Below are 23,528 nucleotides of genomic sequence, written 5' to 3' on the forward strand. Positions count from 1 at the left end.
TTATTGGGTGTGAACCCACAATAACCAAAACTTACAAAAAAAAAAAAAAAAAAAAAAAATTGTCATGAGCATGACATGGACAGAAATCACCCAAGACTCCCAGAAACCCGAGTACAGCAAGCAGTAGCCGGGCAGAAGATACGTTAGGCACTACAGATGTTGAGGTCTTGCAGCTCCACCATCATCTGAAGTAATAGCCAAAGAGGTTTGTATTCAGTGGAGCTCAAGCTAACCATATCAGGCATCAGTTGATAACTGCAGTTTATCCAAATAATTTCCCAGTGCACTGACATTTCCATTGCCTTTTATAATATGTGCATTGTATAGTAGGTGGTGATTTGGTGGTTTGGGAGGTAGCCAAGGAAGGAGACTCAAAGTATGGAGAACTTTCTTCCAAAATTGATGTTGAAATTTGGCTACCTGAAACACATTACAAGTCACAGTTAAATCAGTAGAGTATTAAAAAGGAAATGACTCTAGAGCAGAGAAGTTTTGCTTTTCCCCTCTCTTGCATTGTAATCCTCTGACTAGCCCTAAATCGACTACTAAGCTAAAGGAAATTAAAGAAAAGATGAATAAAAAAAATCTCAAGCTGGGCCAAATTCATCCCCAGTGTAGCTTAGCTCAAGTAGAGTTAAATCAATGGAGTTCCACCAGGGATGAATTTGGCTTATAGTCAAAAGGAAATGAAGCAACTGTGCCCTCATTTACAGCTATCAACTCAAACAGAAATTTCATTATATGGGAATTTCTGAAAACAATTTCTAGGTAAAAGAAAATTGCTAAGGTTGAACAGCACGTGTGTTTGAAAATTCCCTGAAGTCCACAACTGTCTGCTTACTCAGTAGATACACTGAATGCTAGATAATTGAGTGCACACATTGTTTCAAAGGTCTTATAAAATCAGAGAAGCCTATAAAATGAATAAGCAGATTGTCTTCAGAAATCTTCTTTCTTTGTTTTCCCTATATTGAATCTTAAATACTCAATTGAATGAATAGTGTTAATTTAAAAGTAGGAAGGCAATTACCGATAAAAATTATGCCAGCTATATCCATTTCAGCTACCTCGGTATTCTTTATTTGGTTTTCCCCATTCAAATGTAAAAGTAATGTAGAATTTCTTAAGCTGCACTCTTCTGTCCCTGATTTTCTCCAGAGCATGATCTGAAGAAATCCCATGAAGCTCCTCTCTATTTCCAAATATAATACTGAATTAAAACTTACATTTAATACTGACATCTCCAAACAGATTCCTTTTCTATATATTTTACTATAAAACTGTAATTCCATAAGGATGTGTTTCTGTTCTAAGAGGATCTATGTAATTGTGGATAAGAGGTGAGATGATCTGTTCAAAAACTTCTGGATTAAGATATAACTAATTTTAAAACCCCTTGACTTTACAGTTTCATTTTTGATTAGTGGCAAAACTTTCAATCAGAATGCAAAATATTTGCAAGAAAATTTAAACTTGTGCTGGGAGGATGTTTTGAACACATTTAGAAACTTGCTCTCACAGCCTAAGCATTACTTATAATGTGATAACATTGAATATATTTTACATTAAAACCTATCAACACAACTAACCTAGAACTAAACATATTTTCCAACATGTTGTTCCCTTAAAATGCTGAGGATGCTGAGATGATGATGATACTTTGTGAATGTGCCATGACCATGACTTAGCTTTCCTTAAAAATATCTGCTCCTTGAAGGCTTGTGAAAATCCTGATCTGAAACCTTAATCTAATTGTCAGCAACTCCAAGAAAGGGTCAGCTTCAGGTTGACAACAACACCAGAGGCAAGTCCATCAGAGTCACCTAACCTAAAAGGTAACCTTTAGAAAGATTCAGCTGCTTTAGTACTGCATATGGAAAATATATTAATTCAACCAACTTTGATGAAGTAGGAGTGCTGAGTATATCCTGAACATTCTCACTTAACAAATGCCAAAGAAAATACCCTTAAGACTTCTTAAGAACAGGTTATAAATGATTGGAAGAAGCCATTTTTCTTGGGCCTAACTTTCATATAACCCAAGATCTTGGTAGGTTATTCAGATAATATTATAAGTAAAATGAACATTAATTCATTTTAGGTAAGACAACATTCTCTAACCACCTACACTGCTAGAGTGGCATAAGGAAATTCAAGGCTTTATCAGTTGTTCACAATCATGGTCTGACTCCAAGAAGGCTCCAAACCAGAAGACATCTCCCTCCTTCAAGATGTGTTTTTGTATAACAATACTCACCTGTCACACAATTGTTAGCATAGGCATTGTCCCTCAGTAACGTCTTTAGATGGCTGTTTTCTCACAATCATATCTTGTTTTTTTGGTTTATTGCCGTTACTAGGAGTAGAAAGGAATGCAGAAAACAGATTTTAACTAAATAGCAGAAAAAGACTAGCTAGTGAGATGTAACAGTTACCAGCTATACATATAAAACCACTGAAAAAGCAAACTATGCATTTCAGTTGTTAAACTACAAGCAGTGAAGCAAAAATTTCACTTTAAAAATAAAAGGGAAGCATTTACCTGTTTCATGCCATCACTTGCAGAACAATGACATGGCAATTGAAGCAGACAAGGACACAGCTAGAGATCTTTAGGAACAGAGGACAACATCTAGCAAGCCATGCAAGACCCCTAACTTCATATCACCTGACTGACTGTCAGATTCCCAAGACTGAAACTGAAAATGGATACTTAGAAATCTAGTGTCAAACATACAACCTCAAACTTGGCTATATGCTTACACCTGTGGAAAGGTGAATTTCATCTCTTTCTTTCACATGTCAACCATTTAACAAAGCAGAAAGACACACCGAGTAAAGAGAATAAACTTTCCTGAACCGGGCAAGCAGAGACTTGTGTACCAACTATCATACCACATAAAGAAGAAATATGTAGCAAGACGCAGTGCGAGTCACTATAAAATGGGCTGATTCCAAACCTCACCATAAAGGCTGCATCTAGCAAAGTTCTGCTGAGGGTAAACATTTCCCAACATACTCATACTGGGCAGAATATTAAAAAATATTAATACATCAACTGGCAGCAAGCGAACCCTGTAATTTACAGAAAGAATTTTCAAAAGCACAAGACAGGTTTGTTTCTTTCTTCTGACTTAAATGAGAGCAACATTAGACCAACACAGAGTGATTTTTCACCTGCAGAGAAGATGTGAGAATTGAACATTCAGTAATCATATAATGCTCTGCTCAAAAAAACAAATATATTAAAAAGGGAACTGCACACCAATCTTCCAATAGTAGTAACCCTAACTCTCATAAATAACAACATTGACTTCAAAGGGATGCACGGTTTGAGTAAAGCAAATACTAGAATAAGTATTGTAAGAGTCACCCTAACAAAGGAGAAAAAAGTGGTTTCAGTGGTGACATACCTTCAACAATCCTATAAATCATTTATCAATGCAACATGTCCAATTAGAGCCAGTTTGCTCTAAAGTTAGGTCTGTGTATCCATAACAGTAGGATTTTCACTGAAGGTCATTTATCTTTAATATTTCACTTCAATATTATAGTTTGGATTTTTCCTTATATTTAATTAAAAGGTTGGGAATTAACATTTCAGTACATAAGTTAGGAATGCACTAAGCTACTACAGGCAGCTCCTAGTAAAACCATTTGCTTCTTGGTCTTCATTTGTGAACACATGTGATGTCTGCTAAAAGCCAAAGTACTAATCATCACAAGACTGAACATAAGACTGAAGAGTTTGGATATTTAAAAAATCCCATTTGTAGCATTTGAAGATTACTTAGTCAAGCACACCTTGGATCTCAAACCTTGTTAACTGTCAAGAAACATGGCTGGCCAAAATTTTTCTTGTCACAACACAAAGGACTAGGAATGCGGTGGTTCCTTGGAAAGATACACATTTTAACATCCTTATAGCTTTGTAGGCAAATTTTTTAACAGCCTAGTTAATCTTGAGAGGGAAAGATGTGTCATATATGGAGAAGGGGGAGTAAAGGAGAGAGAGTGGAATCTCGTAGATTACTTTACTGCAACTATCATCCTAAATGATACAGTTCAGTTAAGAAATCCAGGCACACTTCCCACTGACGAAAGAACCAAGTATAGATAGAAGTCCCAGGTTTGAAAAGTTTGTCATCTCTTTAAACAGTAATTCAGCAGAAGACATCTGAAAATAAAATGCTCTGCATATTAAAAAAAAAATGTTAGCAAAACCAGTAATAAACATCCATGCTTCTTTTTAAATAGCATCATAATACATAGTATCAAAATAAAATAAGTATTCATAGATTATCCTTTTGATTTTCCAGAATCAGTGACATTTAGTGTGAATCCCCTTTGAGCAAATTTTAATTAGGGCTTTACCATATTTAACTATAGGTATATAATCTCCTGAGTGAAAACAAAAATCAAAATGGTAAGGCTTTGATCACATCTCATTCCAAAAATATTTTTGCCTCCAAAGCTTTGCTGAGAAGAAAACACTCCTGAAATGATACAAATGGTTTTGACATTAGGAAAAGTAAACAAGCAAAATAAAGATGGAAAAATCATGAGGTCAGTTTGCAAGTGCTGTTTATTGTTTGAGGCAGGGTTAAAGCCTTTATAAAGACAAGAACATACATGCAGCTAGACTGAAAGTGACATTAGGTTATTCTAAACATCCCTATTCAGAACTCTGCTGCCTGTAATATGCCATGACCAAAATGTGTGGAGGCTTCAAAACAGACAGTATGATAGGAACAAACTAGGACTGCTATTTTGGTAACCAAGAGAGATGACAAGTGCCCTAAATATTTCTAATTGTATTTTTGATTACAAAAAGAGGCATGTAGTATTCCTTTATCTAATATCTCCTAGGACTTCTAATGTGAATTGTCATTTCATTTGTAGCCATGTATGACATTAGCAGAGATGTTACAAGTGGCCAAAACGTGCTTTTCAGACACCAATTTGTATGGCAAACAGCTCAGATCTCAATTTGAACAAGAGGTGTTGTGAACTGGATTGTTCTATGTTCATCACTGATTCTATGTATCTGTTAAAGAGTGAGTGAAGGCTTCCATTTATTGAGTAAGGCCTAAAATGCTCAGCAGCAGTAAGCTTTCCCTTTGTCACTCGGCCAGTGTCTCATTCTTTTTCATTGGTCCAACCTGCTTTCATGATTGGCTTCAACATCCAGCTCACTTCCACCTGCAACTCTAGCTGGTAACGGCCTTCAAAAGTAGGCAACTTCTAAAAACTGATTTTTCAACCGGGAAAGCGAATAAATGCCACCAAGTAATTTCAAACAAGCCAAGAACAGCCAGTGATGGCTCTCAACTGGGACCAATATGCATGAGTTTGGAACAGCCCAGAGGTCAGAATTTTTGCATATTCCTTGGTCAATCCAATTATATCTAGTAGCACTTAACACTATATATGCATGAAGTACTGGGACTTTTTTTCACAGGAACAACTTCATGATTCTAAATATGTCCAACCTGTTTATCTGAAAAGCAGAAAATATGCCATGCTTTTTTATTTTTTCCACCGAAAATTTGACAATAGAACTTCTTACATTGACATCAAAAGGGATTAATCAGAACTCATCTCTATAACATACTAGTAAAGCTGTTAATTATGTTAATTCCACCAGTTACTTTTATTGACTTCTTTCCCCCCTCTGAATAATCATACCCATCTGGTGGCAATTTTATTTTAAATCACTCCTTTTAAGTATGTTTTTCTTTCCAAATTTAAGCATTTAATTCTAAATGTAATCTCTGCAAAAGTTAAAAATATCTTGTTCAATAAACCAGAAATAATACACACTGTCAGTATCAGAACTGAGGGCTTCTTCCAAGCCCTCAGTTAAGCTATGCCAGGATTCTACAGCATTAAAAAATGATCACTTTTTTGAAGGTCATAGTTAGTAAATGCTGAGATGTAATTTAAGAATTAGGAAATTTTGTTTGTCTGCAAAATTGCTTAAATCCTTTTTCTCTGCATATAAACAACTATACAAATTGATGATACTTTGCATGACTGAAATATTTTCAGGATATATTTTTTTCCCTGTTGAAAGAAAAAATAATCCATTTTGGGGCAGGACTCACACACACCAAACCAATAAAACCACTGTGAAAGGATTTGTGTAAGTATGTACGAGATGATAGAAACACAAGCACTTAATTCACGGGGGGGGGGGGGAAACCCCAAACAAAACAGATAAGGGCTTTTTCATCTGAAGTTATAGCCTTTCTCTTTATAAACACTTTGATATCACCAGCCACTTTCACTCAACAGGCAAGCTGGAGATTAAACGGGGTGCTTTTGCTAAGGCGCCGACTGACAGAGCATGCTCACTGCAGCCCCAGGTGTGACCCCTGCTCTTCTGTGAGCAGCAATTGGACCAGGCAATCCATCACGGTGCTCCTGTCAGACTGGGTGCTTGGCTGCAGCTGTCTGTCACACTGGTGAATGGGACCTGCTTAAAGGCAATCATGTCAATCTCTATGTGACTACTCAGACTAAGATAGAAAGATGATCTTGACAGGCTTGGCAAAGTCAGCAGAAGGCACTAGAGGACTTTAGTTACATGCTTAAAATTTAGATGCAATTTGTGCTTCTTATGTGGATGGATTGAAGATGCACAATGCTGTGTTTTATAGCTGGTCATCTCGGATGAATCGGTTGCCTTCAGAATGTTTTCCATAGTAAATGTAACGGCATTTTCCCAAAATGCCTACAATAAAAAGAAAATTAATTACAGTTAGGACAGCAGTGGCATAATATGCAAATAAGCAAATAACTAGAGAAATTTGAAGTAGGGGAGGAAATAGTTTTATCTTGTCCTGCAAAAGAAAGTTTGTGTAGTTGAAATATTCAGTATTACCATTTCAACTGGCAGTTTTGAATCCACTGGGAAAACGTGTTCAAATAACCTGCACGACCTATGCTGTTAAACATACATCCACAAGTGTCTTCAAAAATGGCATGACATAACACTGAAACATCATACACTGTATTTCAAATCACAGTACTACTTCTGCTTTTGAAAACCAGAAAGTCTGGGTTGAAGTTACATTTTGTAATCTTGGTAATCTCCCACATGTTTACAGGGTTTTCCTGATCATTAAAACCAAAAAGAAAAAAGCAGCACGTAGTTAGTTTAATGTAGATCCAGGAAAACCTTTCAAACCTTCACAAAGTCACCCTGCAAATATCTAAAGCCATCCCTGCTTTGCAGTATAGAGAACTGAAGTGACCAGCTGAAATCCACACAGGAAGGCATCGACAGACATGGGCTAGAACTTGGGACTTCCTTAACCATTAGTCCTACAGACTCCAGTGTTTTTCCCAGACATACAAATAAACATTTAATAAAAACATTTCCAAAATACGTCTCCAAACAACATCCCATGAGCAATACACAATTATAAATTATGCTAAATATCAGTACATGGAGAATGCTTTCAAAAAAATTAGCAGAACACTGCTTTTGGGAGACAAGGCACATTATTCTCAGTGGGTACAGGTGGCAAGATGCCCAAGGAAGTCGTAATTGTTACAGGTGAGACACACATACCTGCAGATCTCACTATCTTATTCAAAAGCATCCCCTCTGGTGGCACTAAGTGGTATGTGAAAGCATACATTCACAGTCACATCCCACCTGTGAACGTCCTCAAAGATGTTAAATTTTACAAGCAGAATTGTTCTTTGTGCCCCCAGGCACGTGTAGTCAAAATCATCTCCCATGCATGGAAGGAAGGTGAAAGTGTCTCCTCTACCTTGGGAATGTCACTGAAGCAGTCACTGAAGTACCTAGCTCACCCATAAGGGCAAACATAACCTAACCCAAATGAGGCAAACACTGCCTTACATAAAGAGTAAAGATGGGGGAGGAGCCGATCCTCAATTCATTCCTGTTTTAGCTTTCAAGTACTCACATAGCAAATACTGTGCCAACCTGCAATATCAATTAAGTATGCAAGCTTTTATATTCTGCATCTTTTTTTCCAGTACAACATGGTATATCAGGTAAGAAAATAAAGCCTTGAAAGGCATGGACTGTGCAAGATTAATGTTAACCCATGCTCTTCTTTTTCCTTTTAAAGACATCATGATAGTGACACATTCCTATGGGGAAAGAAAAAAAAAAAATGATAGGACTGTCATTTGTTGTGAAAAACACATTCCTCTTCAGGATAACACAAATGGGGACTATGTGGTGCAGTGCCTGATCCTTTTTCCCTCCCTCCATGGAGATTTTTTCAATAATTTAAATTTCACTAATTTTACTAGTGGAGCAGTTTTCCACATTCAAGGGATGATATTATCATTCCTGAACATGAGCCTAATGAAAAGCAAGTTTTTTTCCCCCTAAACAGATGATATTCTAAGTCAAATTGCAGCAGGCATTAGGTTGGTAACAAGGCCATTTAGAGCTCTAAATGTAAAGGATACGAACGGTTTATTAATGGCATTCTTCAGACTCCTTTCTCACTGGCATTGATAAAAGTCTTGTTTGAGGTCTGCTGCATTTCTTAAGGACTGGAAGCAAGACTGTTTATAGAGATGCTGGTGAGAGAGTGCTGTTTGATGAATGCTGGAGACTGTAGCTAGGTGTCAGTGCTTAGAAAATGAGGCAAGGACATGAGGTATTAATATTGTCAATGATCTCTTGACAGGAAAACAGATACTGCATTCACCATCAGATTTAAATAGACATCAAGTGCATTAATGACAAAAGGGCAGACTTCAAACAAAGGGGGCTGTATGGTGCTGTGCTGAGCCAGTCTCTGAGTTGGCAATAACCTGATCTGAAAAGACACTGTCAGGACTACAGACAGGCCTGGGATTGTGTGCAGTGACAGAAAACAGAGATGCTGACAGAGATACCGGTGCCATATTATGCCAAGTATATTCTAACGCTGTTTCCAGCCCTAACTAAATCTGACATCATTTCCTATCGCTTAGAGTATCCTCCACTGCTCCAGCAGAATATTTCTCCCTAGACATCATTACAAACTCCACTGTAGTTTTAAAGTTACTGGCAGGCCTGTACTGTCATGGAGGCTGGGTCTAGAGGCCTAAGGATAACCTCAGTCACTCTAAATTTGGAGTTTGCTGAAGAAGTGCTCTCATTTTCACTGATATCTCAGCTACTTGAGGTGATCTGAACGCTAAAGTGTGAGGAGCTGTCACCTTGAATAAAATCCTTAAAGTAAAGACACTCAGTTCCTGGGATGTTCAGCAAAGATGTCGGACACTCTGGCAGCAGGAAATGAAATCCAGCTGCTGCTGCTCGCCTGGGGATAAAGGTGCTTGGGCTAGTGACAGTTAAAGTCAGCTGAAATTTTTGAACTCCTGCAGCCTACAATTGTTTAAATTAAGGAAGTGTTGTCTCTGCAGAGATTCCCTACCCAGGCACACAACTGTGATTCGATTGCCAGGCATATTACACACACCGCTCAGAAAGTCTCGATAAAAGCACGGTTGAAAATGTTGCCATGAGACTTTATTTATCATGAAGGTTATTTGTAAAACAATAATCTTGCTCATAAATTAAATGTGGTGACTTGTCGGGTTTTTTTGTTTTCTTTTTCCTCTCCATTTACCACCTCCCTTTGGAGACCACAGAGTACTTGGAGAACTACAAAAGGCTTGTGTGCTGCAATGAGAATTTTGATGCAAATATACTTCACACATGAATTTTAGAAATCTACTGCTTCTCTCCTGACTGTCTGCTATGGCATTTATTCCTTGAAGTTCAGGGGCAGGAGTATGCTTGTGGTTTTGCACACAAAGAAGGGGAGGAATAAGGGGGAAACAATACATCTGTGGCTGTTGTAGTGTTTTTTAATTAAAATATCCAGCATTGGCCATAATAAGCTAAGTATACCTCCTATACATCAAAACAACACACAGCATCCTGAATGAGGTTTCTGCTCATGGTTCTTAAGAAATGACAACACAAAGTCTCTTGAGGGATCATCTTCTGTGAATGAGGCTTCTAATTTTTCTTAAGTAGTTGCTTCTACCATCACCACAAGCTGTTAAAACTATAATTATGAAAAAAATGCATTGGGAAGAATAATTTTTAAATTCACTCTTTATCATTTAAATGTTTTCCCCCTTCGCAATGGATGTTCTAATTATGCTGGGTAAGTAATGACCTTGCAGTTCCTTGCATGTGTTGTGGTATCAGTCTTTCTTCACAAACACATTGTAATGTCAGCAACATCAGCTTTTCCTTAGCTGAGGGAAAACCCAATTATCCGAATAAATAAATACATACATACATGCATACTAAAGCACATGAAAAATTGTTCAAGTCATGTTTGCTCCTTTTAAATTTGGCATGTGTTGCAGAGAGCTATGGTGCAATTGGAGCTCCATACACGTTCAAAAAATATTCAAAACACTCAAAAAAAGTTTGCAGATCTCCTTGTATTATATGGAAAATGGTAAAAAGAAGCTACAATGGGATGTGCAGGACCTATAGATCTTACAGCCTCAGTCACAGGTCAAAATTCAGCTCAGGCCAACAGTGACCTCAGACAATTTTTATCTGGTAGCATCTTGATGCCTTTCTTGGTTTGCTCTTTTTCCTACCAAATAAATGCTCTACATCTATAAAAAACCACCTCTCAGCCATCACAGCTGGTGCAGCTGTTAGCAACATGGCCTTCTCCAGTAGCATTCCGTTTTCTTTAAAAAGTAATTACTAAAACTAGAGTAGTCAAAACTTTTGTCACCCCCATCAAAACCTATTGCTACATCTGCCCAAGCTACCCCTCAGGCATCCATTTTAACATCAAATGTTTTTAATAAACCTCTCTGCAAGTGTAAACAGCAAAGTTTTCACAATTAAATTTGTTTGTCAAACACAGTGGTCTACAGTATACATCAGGGATTACATTTCAGCATACAGTCCTCTGCTTGTCTTTTGCACTGGCTAACCACAGGTCCTCATACTAGGAACTGTGGTCAGATAAACTACAGCACTTCATCCACAGATTCAATATTCTAGTGGAATTCCACTTCATCTAACTTTGAGTACGGTATCTAAATCCTCCACTGCCAATTTGTATTTGATCCATATTCATCTCTTTTTCCACAACCTGCTGTTGTATAGTTTTGCTATGGGCTATTAAACAGCTGCCATGTTCCACCAAGAAGCTGGGTGCATTTCAGTGTGGTTATACTACCAATCTGTAAATTGTTTTGAGACCCGTCAGGATGAAATATCAATACCGTTATCATTTTTTTATAGGCACTTGGGCATATTCTACAATTAATGAACAGAAGTTGCAAAATTCCCTTAAATATTAAAATAAACTTCCTTTAAAGGAAAAGAATTCCCTACCTACAGCATTTAGAGGAGAATAAATACCTATCTACAGTTTCAAGTCTGCAATGCTACTGATGTAGGCTAAACACCTCCATCAGGTGAATTAATTTAAAACTCTTAAAAACTTTTTAATCTAAGGAATAAGTAAAGCTGTTTAAAAACAAACAAAAAAAAAATCCTTCTGTACAGGAGTTCAGTAATTTTTCACTTTATATTTATCTTCATAGAAATTCTAAAAACTTTATCTAGTTGTCTACTCTTATTTTCAGTTCTATTGACTTTCTGAGAAATGAAGTACTAGATATTTTTCAAGAAACTAGGAGCCTAATACTCTCACCTTCAGTGGAACCTTCTGGTTATTTTTTTCTGTTAAATCAGGAGAATGAAAGTGTATATATTCACAGTCATTTTAGTTTAAAAAATAAATCACTGCATCTAATTGTACCTGTGCTATTTTATATTCACCATATATTCACCATTAAGAACATTCAAACAACTGAATTTTGTAAAAAGTATCAAAAGGTTTCCAAACATGCTCCTTCAAAATATTTGCTTTGTAATCCTCAATAAATAATTTAAAAGCCCCCAAAACACAGCAGAAAAAAACCCCAAACCAACCAAACCCAAACCTAACCCACAAAAACATTAGTCTGACATTCAGCTAAATCAGCTTGAAATTTGGGAAGCACAGATACATGCAAAGCTTCACAGCAGGCAAGAGTGGGGGCCTGGGACATGATGGGAGAAGAGAGCAGGGAGGGGAGAGAGAAGGGGGGCAATGAAAGGAAAAAGGAAGAATAAACAGAAAGTTTACTTGGGCTCAAGTAGTGCACTTTTAGTTCTACTGAGTCTTGTGGCTGTAACATCAGGGAGATACTTTACAAATGCAATAAACCCCAACTTTTTTTTTTTTTTTTCCCCAAAATGTTGAGTTTGTCCAAGTCACTCAGTCTTCTAAGGTTCATTCATCTGCTTTAACTTGCAGACATTTACTTATTTATAGTTGGCCTTCATAATTGTTTATGTAGAAATACATTTTTATAAACAATAGTTTGACCAATTAGAAACAAGAAATTCTTAATTTTTGAGATTTGTTAGGGACAAATGTGGAAAGAACACTCATTATGTTAGTCCATGTTCTGTAAAATGGACCAAATTTAATAAAAAAATTTAAAACTATAAACTTAGAGGACAAGAAGGGAGTGAATGATAGACAGTCTTTTTGTACTTAATGTTGACTTTTGGTGGAACAGAACAATTATTTTTACTGAATATGATCCAGCCCATGAACTCTCTGACACAGGAATCTGAGAAGATCACTTAGAAGATAAAATAGTGTCATAAAATACTCAAAAATGTTCAAATAACAAACGCGCAATTAACTTCCCTTATGTTATAAACTAATTAATTTATTTTAAAGCAGATAGAAACACTAAATGGAAACAAAATACACACAATTCCTCCAAAACTATCTGTGCATAAAGGGATGAGATTGTGTTTGAGAAGGCTGAGGATGGAACTCACTGTAGCTAAAGCAGAATTCCCACACCACGGATCCCAAACACTCCCAAAGAGGTCCCCATGAATTAGGGAATGTGGTCCATTGTAGATTTCCTGGAGGAGGAGTACATTCCTTCAGAAACAAACTGCTGATCCTGATTCTCTCCTCCCTCTGTGGGTAACAACACTAAAGAAGGTAACCTTCACATTCAGGTGAGATGAATTACCTCTTTGCTCTGCAACCTGCACAGGGAGGCCAAATAGTGGTAACATTTTCCTCTGGACACCCTACAGCATGGGGCATGAACTAGTCTTTCAGACGGAAATAACTGAAAGGCACAAAATCAAATCTGTATCCAGTCTACAGCAAAAGCATTGGAATTATACACCTTAACTAGAGCTGAGAGGAATCAGAGCAGGCCAACTAAGTGAATTATTGCAAGTATCCTGCACAGACAAGTACTGTGCCATGTCAAGCCTCACTGGTCTGTTTGTAGGAAGGCGGGGTGGGGGGAGGAGAAAAAGGGGAGTATGTGGGGAAGTGAAAGTAGGGGAGGGAAGGAAAGCAGTCAACAGGGAGAGGATGTTGGAAAAATTTGCAGTGGAGGTGATAGGAACACAAAGATGTGAAGTTTGCATCCAGGGCCAAGGGAGCTGCATAAATGTTCAGTGTAAACTAGCAGTCAAGCTGATGTGTGATAAAGTGCAGCCTGCTGTAAATACACTTCAGGGCTCCCAGTGCAGCTGGGGATGAAACTTGTAATTTGGAAAGGAAAAAAAAAAAAGGGAAAAAAAAGAGGAAAGAAAAAAATGCACCGCAAGCTTTTTCTCACATAATCTGTTACTGGAAAATTGAGAAGCTTGTCCAAGTCCGTGGGAATAAGCTGATGAGCTGATACTTAATAATAAACCATATTGTGTCATGGTGTGGAGTCATCTAGATCCATTCAGGCTACAAACTATATTACTTTATACAGCCCTGGCTGACATACATTTAAAGCCCTCTACACATTAAGGAGCCATTAGCCTGACAGATTAAAAGTTATCTTGGAGCTAATGTTTCCATTATGCGTATCCTGGCAGTGGAACAATCAACACACTGTTCCTCAGATGTCATACTTTGTTTAAAAAAAGGGTAAGGGGGAGAGAAGGGGGAAAGGAGGGTATCTCTCCCTCCTTGAATGACATTGACATGATCAGCTTTGATCTGGCCATGTACTGCCTACAGATTCTCTACTGTTGGCTAAAATAGGAGCATTTAGGGCATAATACTTTAAATCATTAACCAGTTCTGTACTCCTCTGGGTATCATCGTTACAATTTAAGGTCCTATGCTGGGGATTTCTTTGGAATCTTTCCATGCTTATTGTAACCATCATCAGAGAAATATGTTGTGGTGGGGGGATGTCTCTCTCTAGTGAAAATGAAGTAAAAAGCACCAAACAGAGAACCCAAATGCTTTTGTTTCTTCAGTGCATCTTTACCATTTTTGCATTCTGAAATAATGCCACATATGGAATTCATGCCGACTTCACGACAAAATATTTCTGTTGGCTATGTTGAAATTTTAAACCAGATTTTTTTTAATTACTCAGACACATAAATTGCATAGTCAGCTAGGTACTGCAGTCAAAGAAACCCAAATGCACAGAAAGCATCAGCATGCCAGATATTATGAATTAACTGATGCTCAAATTTGGATATTGAATACCCTTGAAGGAGATTGAGGAAAAAATGTATAGATCCACAGTTTTTTCAGTCTTTTAAAACACTCCATATATCTCTTTCTCTCATATATGGTCTAATTAAAAGTAGTAAAGGCAGAACAAATTACTGTAAATATCCAATGCAAGTCAGGTTACATCTGTTAAATACCCTTCATCTCTAAAGCAATGTCACAAGAGCTTAATAGCTTTCTATTAATGATCAAATATCTCAAACTGGACTAGCAATTTTAGAAACCAGGCAAAAAGCCACTCCCTGCCAAAACCGACCTATCTCCCCCAGTCTCCCTCCCGCCAAGCAGCTTCAAACCGAGAGCATCAGCACTAGAGGGCAGCATGCATTTGTGTAAAAAACGGACCACGCCAGCACACTAAATATTCCAATATGACAATTAAAGCAATACTGTTTATTAGTTTTGCAGCCAATTTCTTGTTCTGTCATGATCAAAGCCTATATTTATACAACCTCTGCTTTCAGTCTTTTGCCCGGGAGCCTGACTTCTGGTGGACTAAGCTTAGTGAGCATCAGTTTGTGTATGCAGATGTCTACAAAAGGATGTCAATGGGTAGTGGTCTAAACAAAAGGCTCAAAATGTTGGGGGGTGTGGTGAGGTGGGTGGGTGACTGTCCGTCTACACAACAGGCTTCCACTGCAGCTGCGGTGGCACTTGTTACTCTCTCACATTTGCATCATAAATTCTAACATTGTTTTGAATGATTTTTCTGTTACTTTTGATAACGCAACAGTATGATCACTGAATTGACATGAGACACTTTTAATATATTCAGAATGGTGAAGGAAAAGGTGTTTGTAAAATCCCATCCCTACCAGATATTAAAGTCTAGCTGTTCAGCATACAATCACCATATAAACTTAGAAGATTTTCAGTTAATTTGGCTAACATATGCAAAAATGGCATTTCTGTAGGCTGCTCTATACTTTGGGCTATATTCTAACAATAATACTTATATTAATCAGCAATGGAGTTAAACCATAAAGAATGACAGGGTCATTAAGAAAACAGAAAGTGAGTATAATTATATTGTACTTCACAAACCTTAACCATGCACAGATTGCATTAGCAGTAAAATGTGAGGGTAAAAAAAGAGGGAAATAAGCTCTTTTAGTAGCTGTGATAGAATTAAACAAATGTACCATGATTTATGGGGCAGAAAACAAAGTTTTGGAATAATTATTTGGAAAATCTGCAAGCATTCCAATAAAATTACAAATTCTTATGCGAAAAAAATTTGAGCAGCAGGGCCCTTCTGGAGAGTTTAGACATAAATTTGGCTCATCTCATGAGTAAAACTTGCTTTTGGATCTCAAATTTGTTCCTGCTGGAGGAGTTCACATTAGGAAAAAAAAAAAAGCGCCATACAAAATTCAGTCTGGCTCAACTGGTTTGAAATTTCTCAAGAGAGTCATCTGAAATAAAGACAAGTTGCTTTTTATTTTAAAGCTGGAAAAGAAAGTATCTCAAATAAAATTAAAGAACATAATGAAAAAGTGCTGCTGTCACATTATGATACAGTTAAGGGAACTTTCTTTGCATGCCATTACTTGCTCCTTTCCACAAACCCTTCCTCAGAAACAAAAGAAACATTTAACTAATTGCTAATAATAAGATCGCTGTGATTTTTCCTAATGAAAAACCAAGCTTTTTTTAAGAAGCTGATACTACAAGGTCCTGGAATCCCTTGATTTCCAGTGGAAGCTGAAGGCATTTAGCACTTCGTAAGACACATCCTGACTCCACACAAATGATGAGCTCCTGAGCTCCTTTCTCTCTTTAATAGTTACAGAATCACAGAATGGTTTGGGTTGGAAAGAACATTAAATATCATCTTGTTCCAACCCCCTGGCCATGGGCAGGGACACCTTCCACTAGACCAGGTTGCTCAAAGCCCCGTCCAACCTGGCCTGAACACTGACAGGGAGAGGGCAGCCACAGCTGCTCTGGGCAACCTGTGCCAGTGTCTTAATACCTTCACATTGAAGAATGTCTTTCTGATATCTAATCTAAATCTACCCTCTTTCAGTTTAAAACTGCAATCCCTCATCCTATCCCTACACTCCCTGATAAAAAGTCCCTCCCCATCTTTCCTGTAGCCCCCTTTAAGTACTGGAAGGCCGCTATAAGGTGTCCCTGAAGCCTTCTCTTCTCCAGGCTGAACAACCCCAACTCTCTCAGCCTGTCCTCATAAGGGAGGTGCTCCAGCCCCCTGATCATCTTCATTGCCTCCTCTGGACTCGCTCGAGAAGGCTCATGTCTTTCTTACATTGGGGGCCCCAGATCTGGACACAGCACTGCAGGTGGAGTCTCATGAGAACAGAGTAGAGTGGAAGAATCACCTCCCTTGACCTGATGGCCACACTTCTCCTGATGCAGCCCAGGATACAGTCGGCTTTCTGAGCTGCAAGTGCTCCTTTCTGGGTCACAGTAAGTTTTTCATCCACAATACAGCACCAAAGGAAATCAGAAATGCATCTGGATCCAAACACCCAAAGTGTTCAGCAAACATCTAGTTCTCTGGACTAAGACTGGGTCTGCCTCTTGGCAGAATTTTGTTCTATGCTATACTGCATATAACACCATCTGCTATTGCTAAATATTTACCAGCCATAGTATAGCTCCCAAACACTGACTGCCTCCAGTACCGAATGCCAAACCATTGTCATTGTTCCCTATCCTCAACTGTTGTCCCCCTTCCTCAGCATTCTCTTAAAAACATGATAATGAGAAGGAGGCTGAAGGTTAAATCACAGTGGACAGCAGAACATAGTTTATAAGTGCACTTTTAGCCTCTGTGGAAGCTTTTGCTAAAGATAAAAGATAGGGGGCTAACAAATAGCTCAAGAGAGGCATACTAAAACCCCTCCATTAGGGTCAGAGTCATTAAAGTTTAGTCAAAGCACCAAAGACTTTCTAACAAGTATTATGCTTAGCAAACGTTTTCCACTGGAGCATGGATATTGGTGAGAGCTTTTGGAGTGTGTCAGTTAATCAGTATTCACCTGCTTTGACAGATTGAAATATTACTCACTTATTTGGCTGGTTCAAATTTGTCAGACTTGACTATGTCATAAGTTTACATGTCCCCGTATTAAAAAGGAGCCAACTGGCAAATGCACACTGGACCTAATAAAACACATCTGGCCAAACAATCAAGCAACACTGATCACTGTATCACTCACAAGCACAAATTAATGGTGACTGTCTTTGAGACTACCAAACTATACAGGAAGAAATAACGCGCTACCTACTACTTTACCAAATATCCTTTAAATGGTTAACTGAAGGATAAACACCCCCCCCCCCCCTTCTGTTTCTGAGACATTCAATTGCTTGGTTAAAGCTGCATAAATATTTTAGATGTCTTGGGTCATTTGCTGATACAAATGAAATAAATGCTTAAGGCAGAAGCTGTCCCTCAATCCAGAGAATGTTTCTCAGCCAAGGAAGCCCCATCTGCCACAGGAAGAACATTTAGGCAATGGCTCTTACAGGTAATAGTCTTTACCTTCACTCTCAGAGTGGGTGGTATTAAAACAGAAAGTGCTCTAAAGGTAGCAGGTAGTCCAGGATTAGACTATCATGAATTCTCAGTGGGAAAGCTAGTCACATACAGCCCCTGTTTGGTTAAACATATCCAACAGCAGGGTACATGAGTGCTGCTCTTAATCCTGGGGAAGCACTGAACAGTTTCTGTCGTGAAGGAGTAAGCACTGGACACACCGACTCCACAGCATCCTTTGCACTCACAACTTCCCTACTGAAGACCTCAAAGATCTCAAAATCAATAACAAAAATTTATATAAGAAAGATCTTTCCAGGGGTAAGGAAAGCTTAACAACTTATGTGTGTGCAGTGAAACCTCTGGTCTTTTCAGAGAGGCTCCTGGGAAGCAGCTATGTGCTATTGAAGTATTTCAGTCTTTGGGCAAAACAAGCTTGACATCCCTGTTGGCATCTCTGCTGAGAACAGACACTGGCCTTACTCAGAAAACATCAAACGTGACTTTCTGCTGGCTGTGGCGAAGCTGAATACTGAAGGCAGGGGGAGGAGAGGTCATAGAGGAAGCAGTAGTTAACGGGGTAAAGTGAGTGTTATAATCCCCAAATTGCAGTTGGACTGAATGTTTTCAGACAATTTGCCTGTCTAAACCAAGACAGTATCATTTTTCTTTCCTCTAGGAGAGGGTTAAGAATAATCTGAAGCTTGGAAAATGGCTGCTGTTGATGCTAGTGAGGCCTTCTCTTTAACTAGATCCTTCAGGAAAAAACAAATTAATCAACAGCCAGCTGAAGTGAGTTTAATGATTGCATTCTGCATACAATCAGCTTTTCCCTTTTCAAGGGCCATCAATATGTCAAGGGAAGACATATCTGAAGGATATAGCTCTTAACATCAAGGTTATCTATTCTCCACAAGGCTCCCACTCCTTACTGGGCCGATACTTTACACTGCCTGTGTCTAACATTTTCATCAACTCTGCAATCAATCAAGGTAATAATGTTGTGCAAAAAATCAATTAACAACGCAATTAAACTTTCCTTATTATCTCAAAGGGCTGAAATAATACCTAAAGGGAAGATAGACTCACTGAATGCAGACATCCATAACCCAATGTGAAAGTGAATTATGAGGTTAGACAGATGCAGGCATGTACTGGCGCTGTTATTTTCAAAGGGATATATCTCATCCAGGCAGTGTATCAGTCACCACCAATCCCATACCCTAAAATTCCAAATTACTTTTAAGAAATATACGATGTGCAATATCCATTTCATATTCTCTTTTAGAGATAAACCCCCCAAAATCTGAACAGGAGTATTATTCAAAGACAAAATGATCTTTCAGAGAGAACATAAAATATAAAAGCTATAATAACATTTACATCTGTATACCACCCATGTCTGTAAATGCAGGTCATCAATTATACATAATCTGTAGTGAATGAGGAACAGAAGAAGCAGTACAACATTTAAAGTCCAAAGGCTCAAATTTGGAAATACCTTGCATCAAGTACACTGAAGGAAGAGCCCCAATATAATAAACACATGCAGCAACAACAGCAAGGACTTAAGCATCACTCACTGAAAATAAGACAGAGTACCTATTATTATTTTTTAATTACATTCAACCCTCATGGAAACATCATTCCCAAGAGCTGAGAGTTTTAAAGTGCATTGAAAGCAGACAATTGCTGTTGGGAGGATTTGGATTTTAACATAAAGATATTAAGGATCAGGGGCACTCAGCACACCAGCACAATGGAGTTAATATAGTTAGAAACCCAGGTGCAATGGCCTTGTGTCAGAGATGCATGGATGAGGATTTGGGGAAGGAGAAGAAAACAGTAGAGAAATCTAAAATTAACTACCGTATGAGTGATGTTACTAATCCTCAGGGACAAACAAACGAAAAATGTTATACAATTAAAATGACCACAACCAAACTAGGTGTTTTGTGGCTTTTTGTGACACCTATCGTTTTCTGTCACACAACCTGAGCATTCCCCCTCAGTCCCCCCCTTACTCATTTTCCAACACATGTACACAGCCTTCGGCCTCGGTTGTTTTGATTTAACATAGGCAAAAAGATAATCAAAATAGAAAACATTTAAGGGAAACCTGTGTCAGAATGACAAGCTAGGATCACATCTTGTAGTAAGCTCAGGAAAATTTGGAAGCAGACAAGGTTTCCCTTAAACACAGCACTTTGAATTCCTCTATTGAAGGGTTCTCTGTGTGTCTGTGCTAGCAGAGGTATTCTACAAAGCAGTGCTCCCAGCAGGGTTTGCTTAAGCACATAACAGCTGCAGTTTAGAAATGGTCTATCCTTACAATTAGCTCATGTAGTGCAAGTGGCTTGTCTGGACCAAGAACATGGTTTTTTTGTTGATAATTCTCCCTGGTTTTTGTCTTTGTCTTGCACTTCCTGCTCTTCACCCTGCTACTCTCCATGCTATGGAGTCAGTCGTGGATGTCACACAAACAAGGGTGACTAAAATTTTCCACAATTTTTGAAATGGTACACACTTTTCCTGCATGGATTTTGGGCAGTAATATTAAAACAGGATTACAGAATTCAGCCATTACTATCTTAACCTTTAGGAACATAATTAATATGTTTTCATTTTCAATGACTTCATTGTATGTCTATCAACTGGAACCATTCCTGCTGTGTATTTGATTCCACTGACGATGGGGTGTGTTGGATTTTAAATGATGTGCTAGCACTTCTGTTCCCTATATACTCTGGTTTATGTGTTATTCATGACTTGCATTTGGAGACATGGATGATACACAGATGTAAATGTTATTAAAGCTTTTGTGTTTTAGATCCATTGTGAAAGACTTCTTTGTTTTCAGATAATTCTTCTAACCATCACAAATAACCAACAATACATGACATTGTCTTGAGACTTTTCTCTTTCCTGTTAAGGTTTTTGATGAGGAGAATTTTTTTTTTCTCACTAATGTTCTCTCTTCGTCAAAATAAAAGATGGAATAAACTGACAGACAGCAGAGTTACACCTGCAGGATAATGTAGAAGTAAACTTTTTTTTGTCATACAGTCATTATACAAAATCAGAACCAAAAGTTACTTCATTTTGTAATAGCTGTCAGGGCTGTGGGTCCCAGTTCAAGAAGGCTGCAACCGGCATAATTTTCAAACTGCTTTCACCCTTTAACATCACATTCATCTTCCTGAGGAATTAAAAATAAACATGGGAAAAAAAAACAGGTACTTTGCCAAATCATCATTCCCTATCTTCTTTTTCACTTAGATTAAAACTATTTTACATTAATAGTTTTGTATTGCTATTTAAAGAATTTGAGTATATGACAGACATACAGTGTATTTTTATTGCACTGGTATTATGTAGGAAAAAATGGAAAACAAATATGTACTTAAATGCACAGTAAGCATCAGCCTTGCAAAACATTATCCAGCCAGTAGTCAAAGGCAATTTTTTTGATGGACAGATAAAACACCATTAAATTTTTTCATCGTCACTAAGGCAAAGGGTGAGCAGGTAGATTTGTGTGTCTGGGCTGGTAAATCTTCTAGACAGTTGTATGAGGCTGCTGTACTTAAGTACATATATACACCCACGCAACTTTTGAACAGAAAGAAAAGTGCTCTCAAAAAGCCATGTTTAGTCGCTAATAATTCTGTCATTTGACAATATTTTTTCATACATCCTTAGATACTTTCTCTCAATGAAGTTGAACCTCACTTCAAACGTGAAGTATCAGAGTTCTCACATTTTCTGCTTTTTGCTTTAAATCTTTTACAGAGGATTTTTTTTTAATTGAATTTCTGTATTTTATCCATTAAGCTTATAATACGTAGCAACAGCCTCTCTACAGAATTTAAATATTCAGAAACCACAGTAAAAGGGATTTCTTTTTCTGAAATTCAAGCTTCTTCTTGTAAAAATCTAACTCGGAGTAGTTTAGTCAAATAATATATTAGATTGACCAAGAAAATAACCTGTTATGTGTTCTGCTGTGGGAGTAGCATGCTGGATAGTGGCAGCTTACACTCCATAACATGCCATTTTACAGAGGACTTCATATTTTGTTATGAATAGTTGCTGAAAAGAGAGTTTTCCATCTGAAAGAGAGAATTAATCTAATGTCACCCACTCTACCTCCAATTTTCTACTAGTACCACCTCTGTCTGGTGTAATCTTATTAATGTTTTGCTGTAGATACCTGATGCTTTACTTCACATGCCACTAAAGCTTATTGCTTTTGAGCTTTATGAAACAGAAGACAATTTTTGAAACTGAACCAAACTGTAACTTAATTTAGCAGGACACTGCAACCCTGCTTCTAAGTCTTTGGTTCTTCATTATGACAATAATAAGGCTCCAACCTTCCCATTGACCAGTCACACTGAAGTCAACTCAGAACTACTCAATAGACCATTTCTAATGGCCATGAAACAGTATGTCATGGCTCAGTTGCCTTGCACTGCATTCCAGGTAAATCTTAGCCATAGCACAGTGTGGTCACACAACGGAAGGAGAAACCTACTCCCTACTGAGGATGTAAGATCAGGAGCAAGTAGCATATCTGGAAGCATCATCAGATTAGGCCATATAGGGTCATTGAGAGTAGCAAGCTACTCTGTTTGGGACAAGTGACACAGGGCCAGCAAAAGAGGGGAAAAAAGGGCCATTTTTCCATTATTTCAGTCTTGTGCTACACTATGAGTTCTTCAGCCTTCACAGACTGTCTGGCCAATGTACTAATTTGATTCTTTTACTTTTCATGGCGTAAACACATATTTATTTATGGTCTTGCTCAAAAATTGAAATAGTTCATCATCCAGAGAGTAGACAAGAGCAACGTTTTCAGATGCTTCTTCAACATTGTTTTATTATCAGGAAGCAGCATATGATTTCTTATAAACATGACACTACTGATCTACAACATTATTTAGCCAAATCTGGCTTTATTCACAGTATTAGTAGCCACCTTATCTGAAATAGAACCTGATGCCACATAACAAGGAAATGCTGAGACAAAATAAAATTGTTAAATAAAATTGCCTGCCTCATACAGTGGTTCCACAGTATACATTACCAGAAGCTTCATGAGACCACTCTAGACCATCAAGGGTCCATTCAGGCAAGATCAGCCAACAAATGGGGTGCTAAAACAGATTGCAGAAATAGTAAAACATGATCTTTCCCTTTTCTTCCATTTATTAGAGTTTTTTGTTCAACACAGAAGAAGCTTGTCTTAAGACCAAATTATATGACACCATTTTTCTTTACCTAAAGAAAATAAATCCATGTGTATTTCACATAGCCAAGCAACTGTGCAGGCCTGGTGAATCTGACAGTCTTGTATAGACTCCTTCCCCATTTATAGCAATGATGGGTAAGTCCTGGACACATATGGCTCTAAAATTTATTGACTTCAAGTG

At 37.9% G+C, this 23,528-nt stretch overlaps 1 protein-coding gene across 2 annotated transcripts in view; it reads right to left on the reverse strand.

Annotated features, from left to right (window-relative positions):
- Positions 1–4,578: 4,578 nt before the first annotated feature.
- Positions 4,579–23,528, reverse strand: part of LRMDA (leucine rich melanocyte differentiation associated) — a 688,525-nt gene continuing 669,575 nt past the window's right edge. For both annotated transcript variants that reach the window (XM_074907186.1, XM_074907185.1), the window contains one exon: positions 4,579–6,736. In XM_074907186.1, the coding sequence (XP_074763287.1) occupies positions 6,657–6,736 (80 nt within the window). In that variant the 3' untranslated portion in view covers positions 4,579–6,656. The remainder of the gene's footprint in view (positions 6,737–23,528) is intronic.

The sequence above is a fragment of the Athene noctua genome, chromosome 5, assembly GCF_965140245.1.
Source record: "Athene noctua chromosome 5, bAthNoc1.hap1.1, whole genome shotgun sequence".
Classification (NCBI taxonomy): domain Eukaryota; kingdom Metazoa; phylum Chordata; class Aves; order Strigiformes; family Strigidae; genus Athene; species Athene noctua.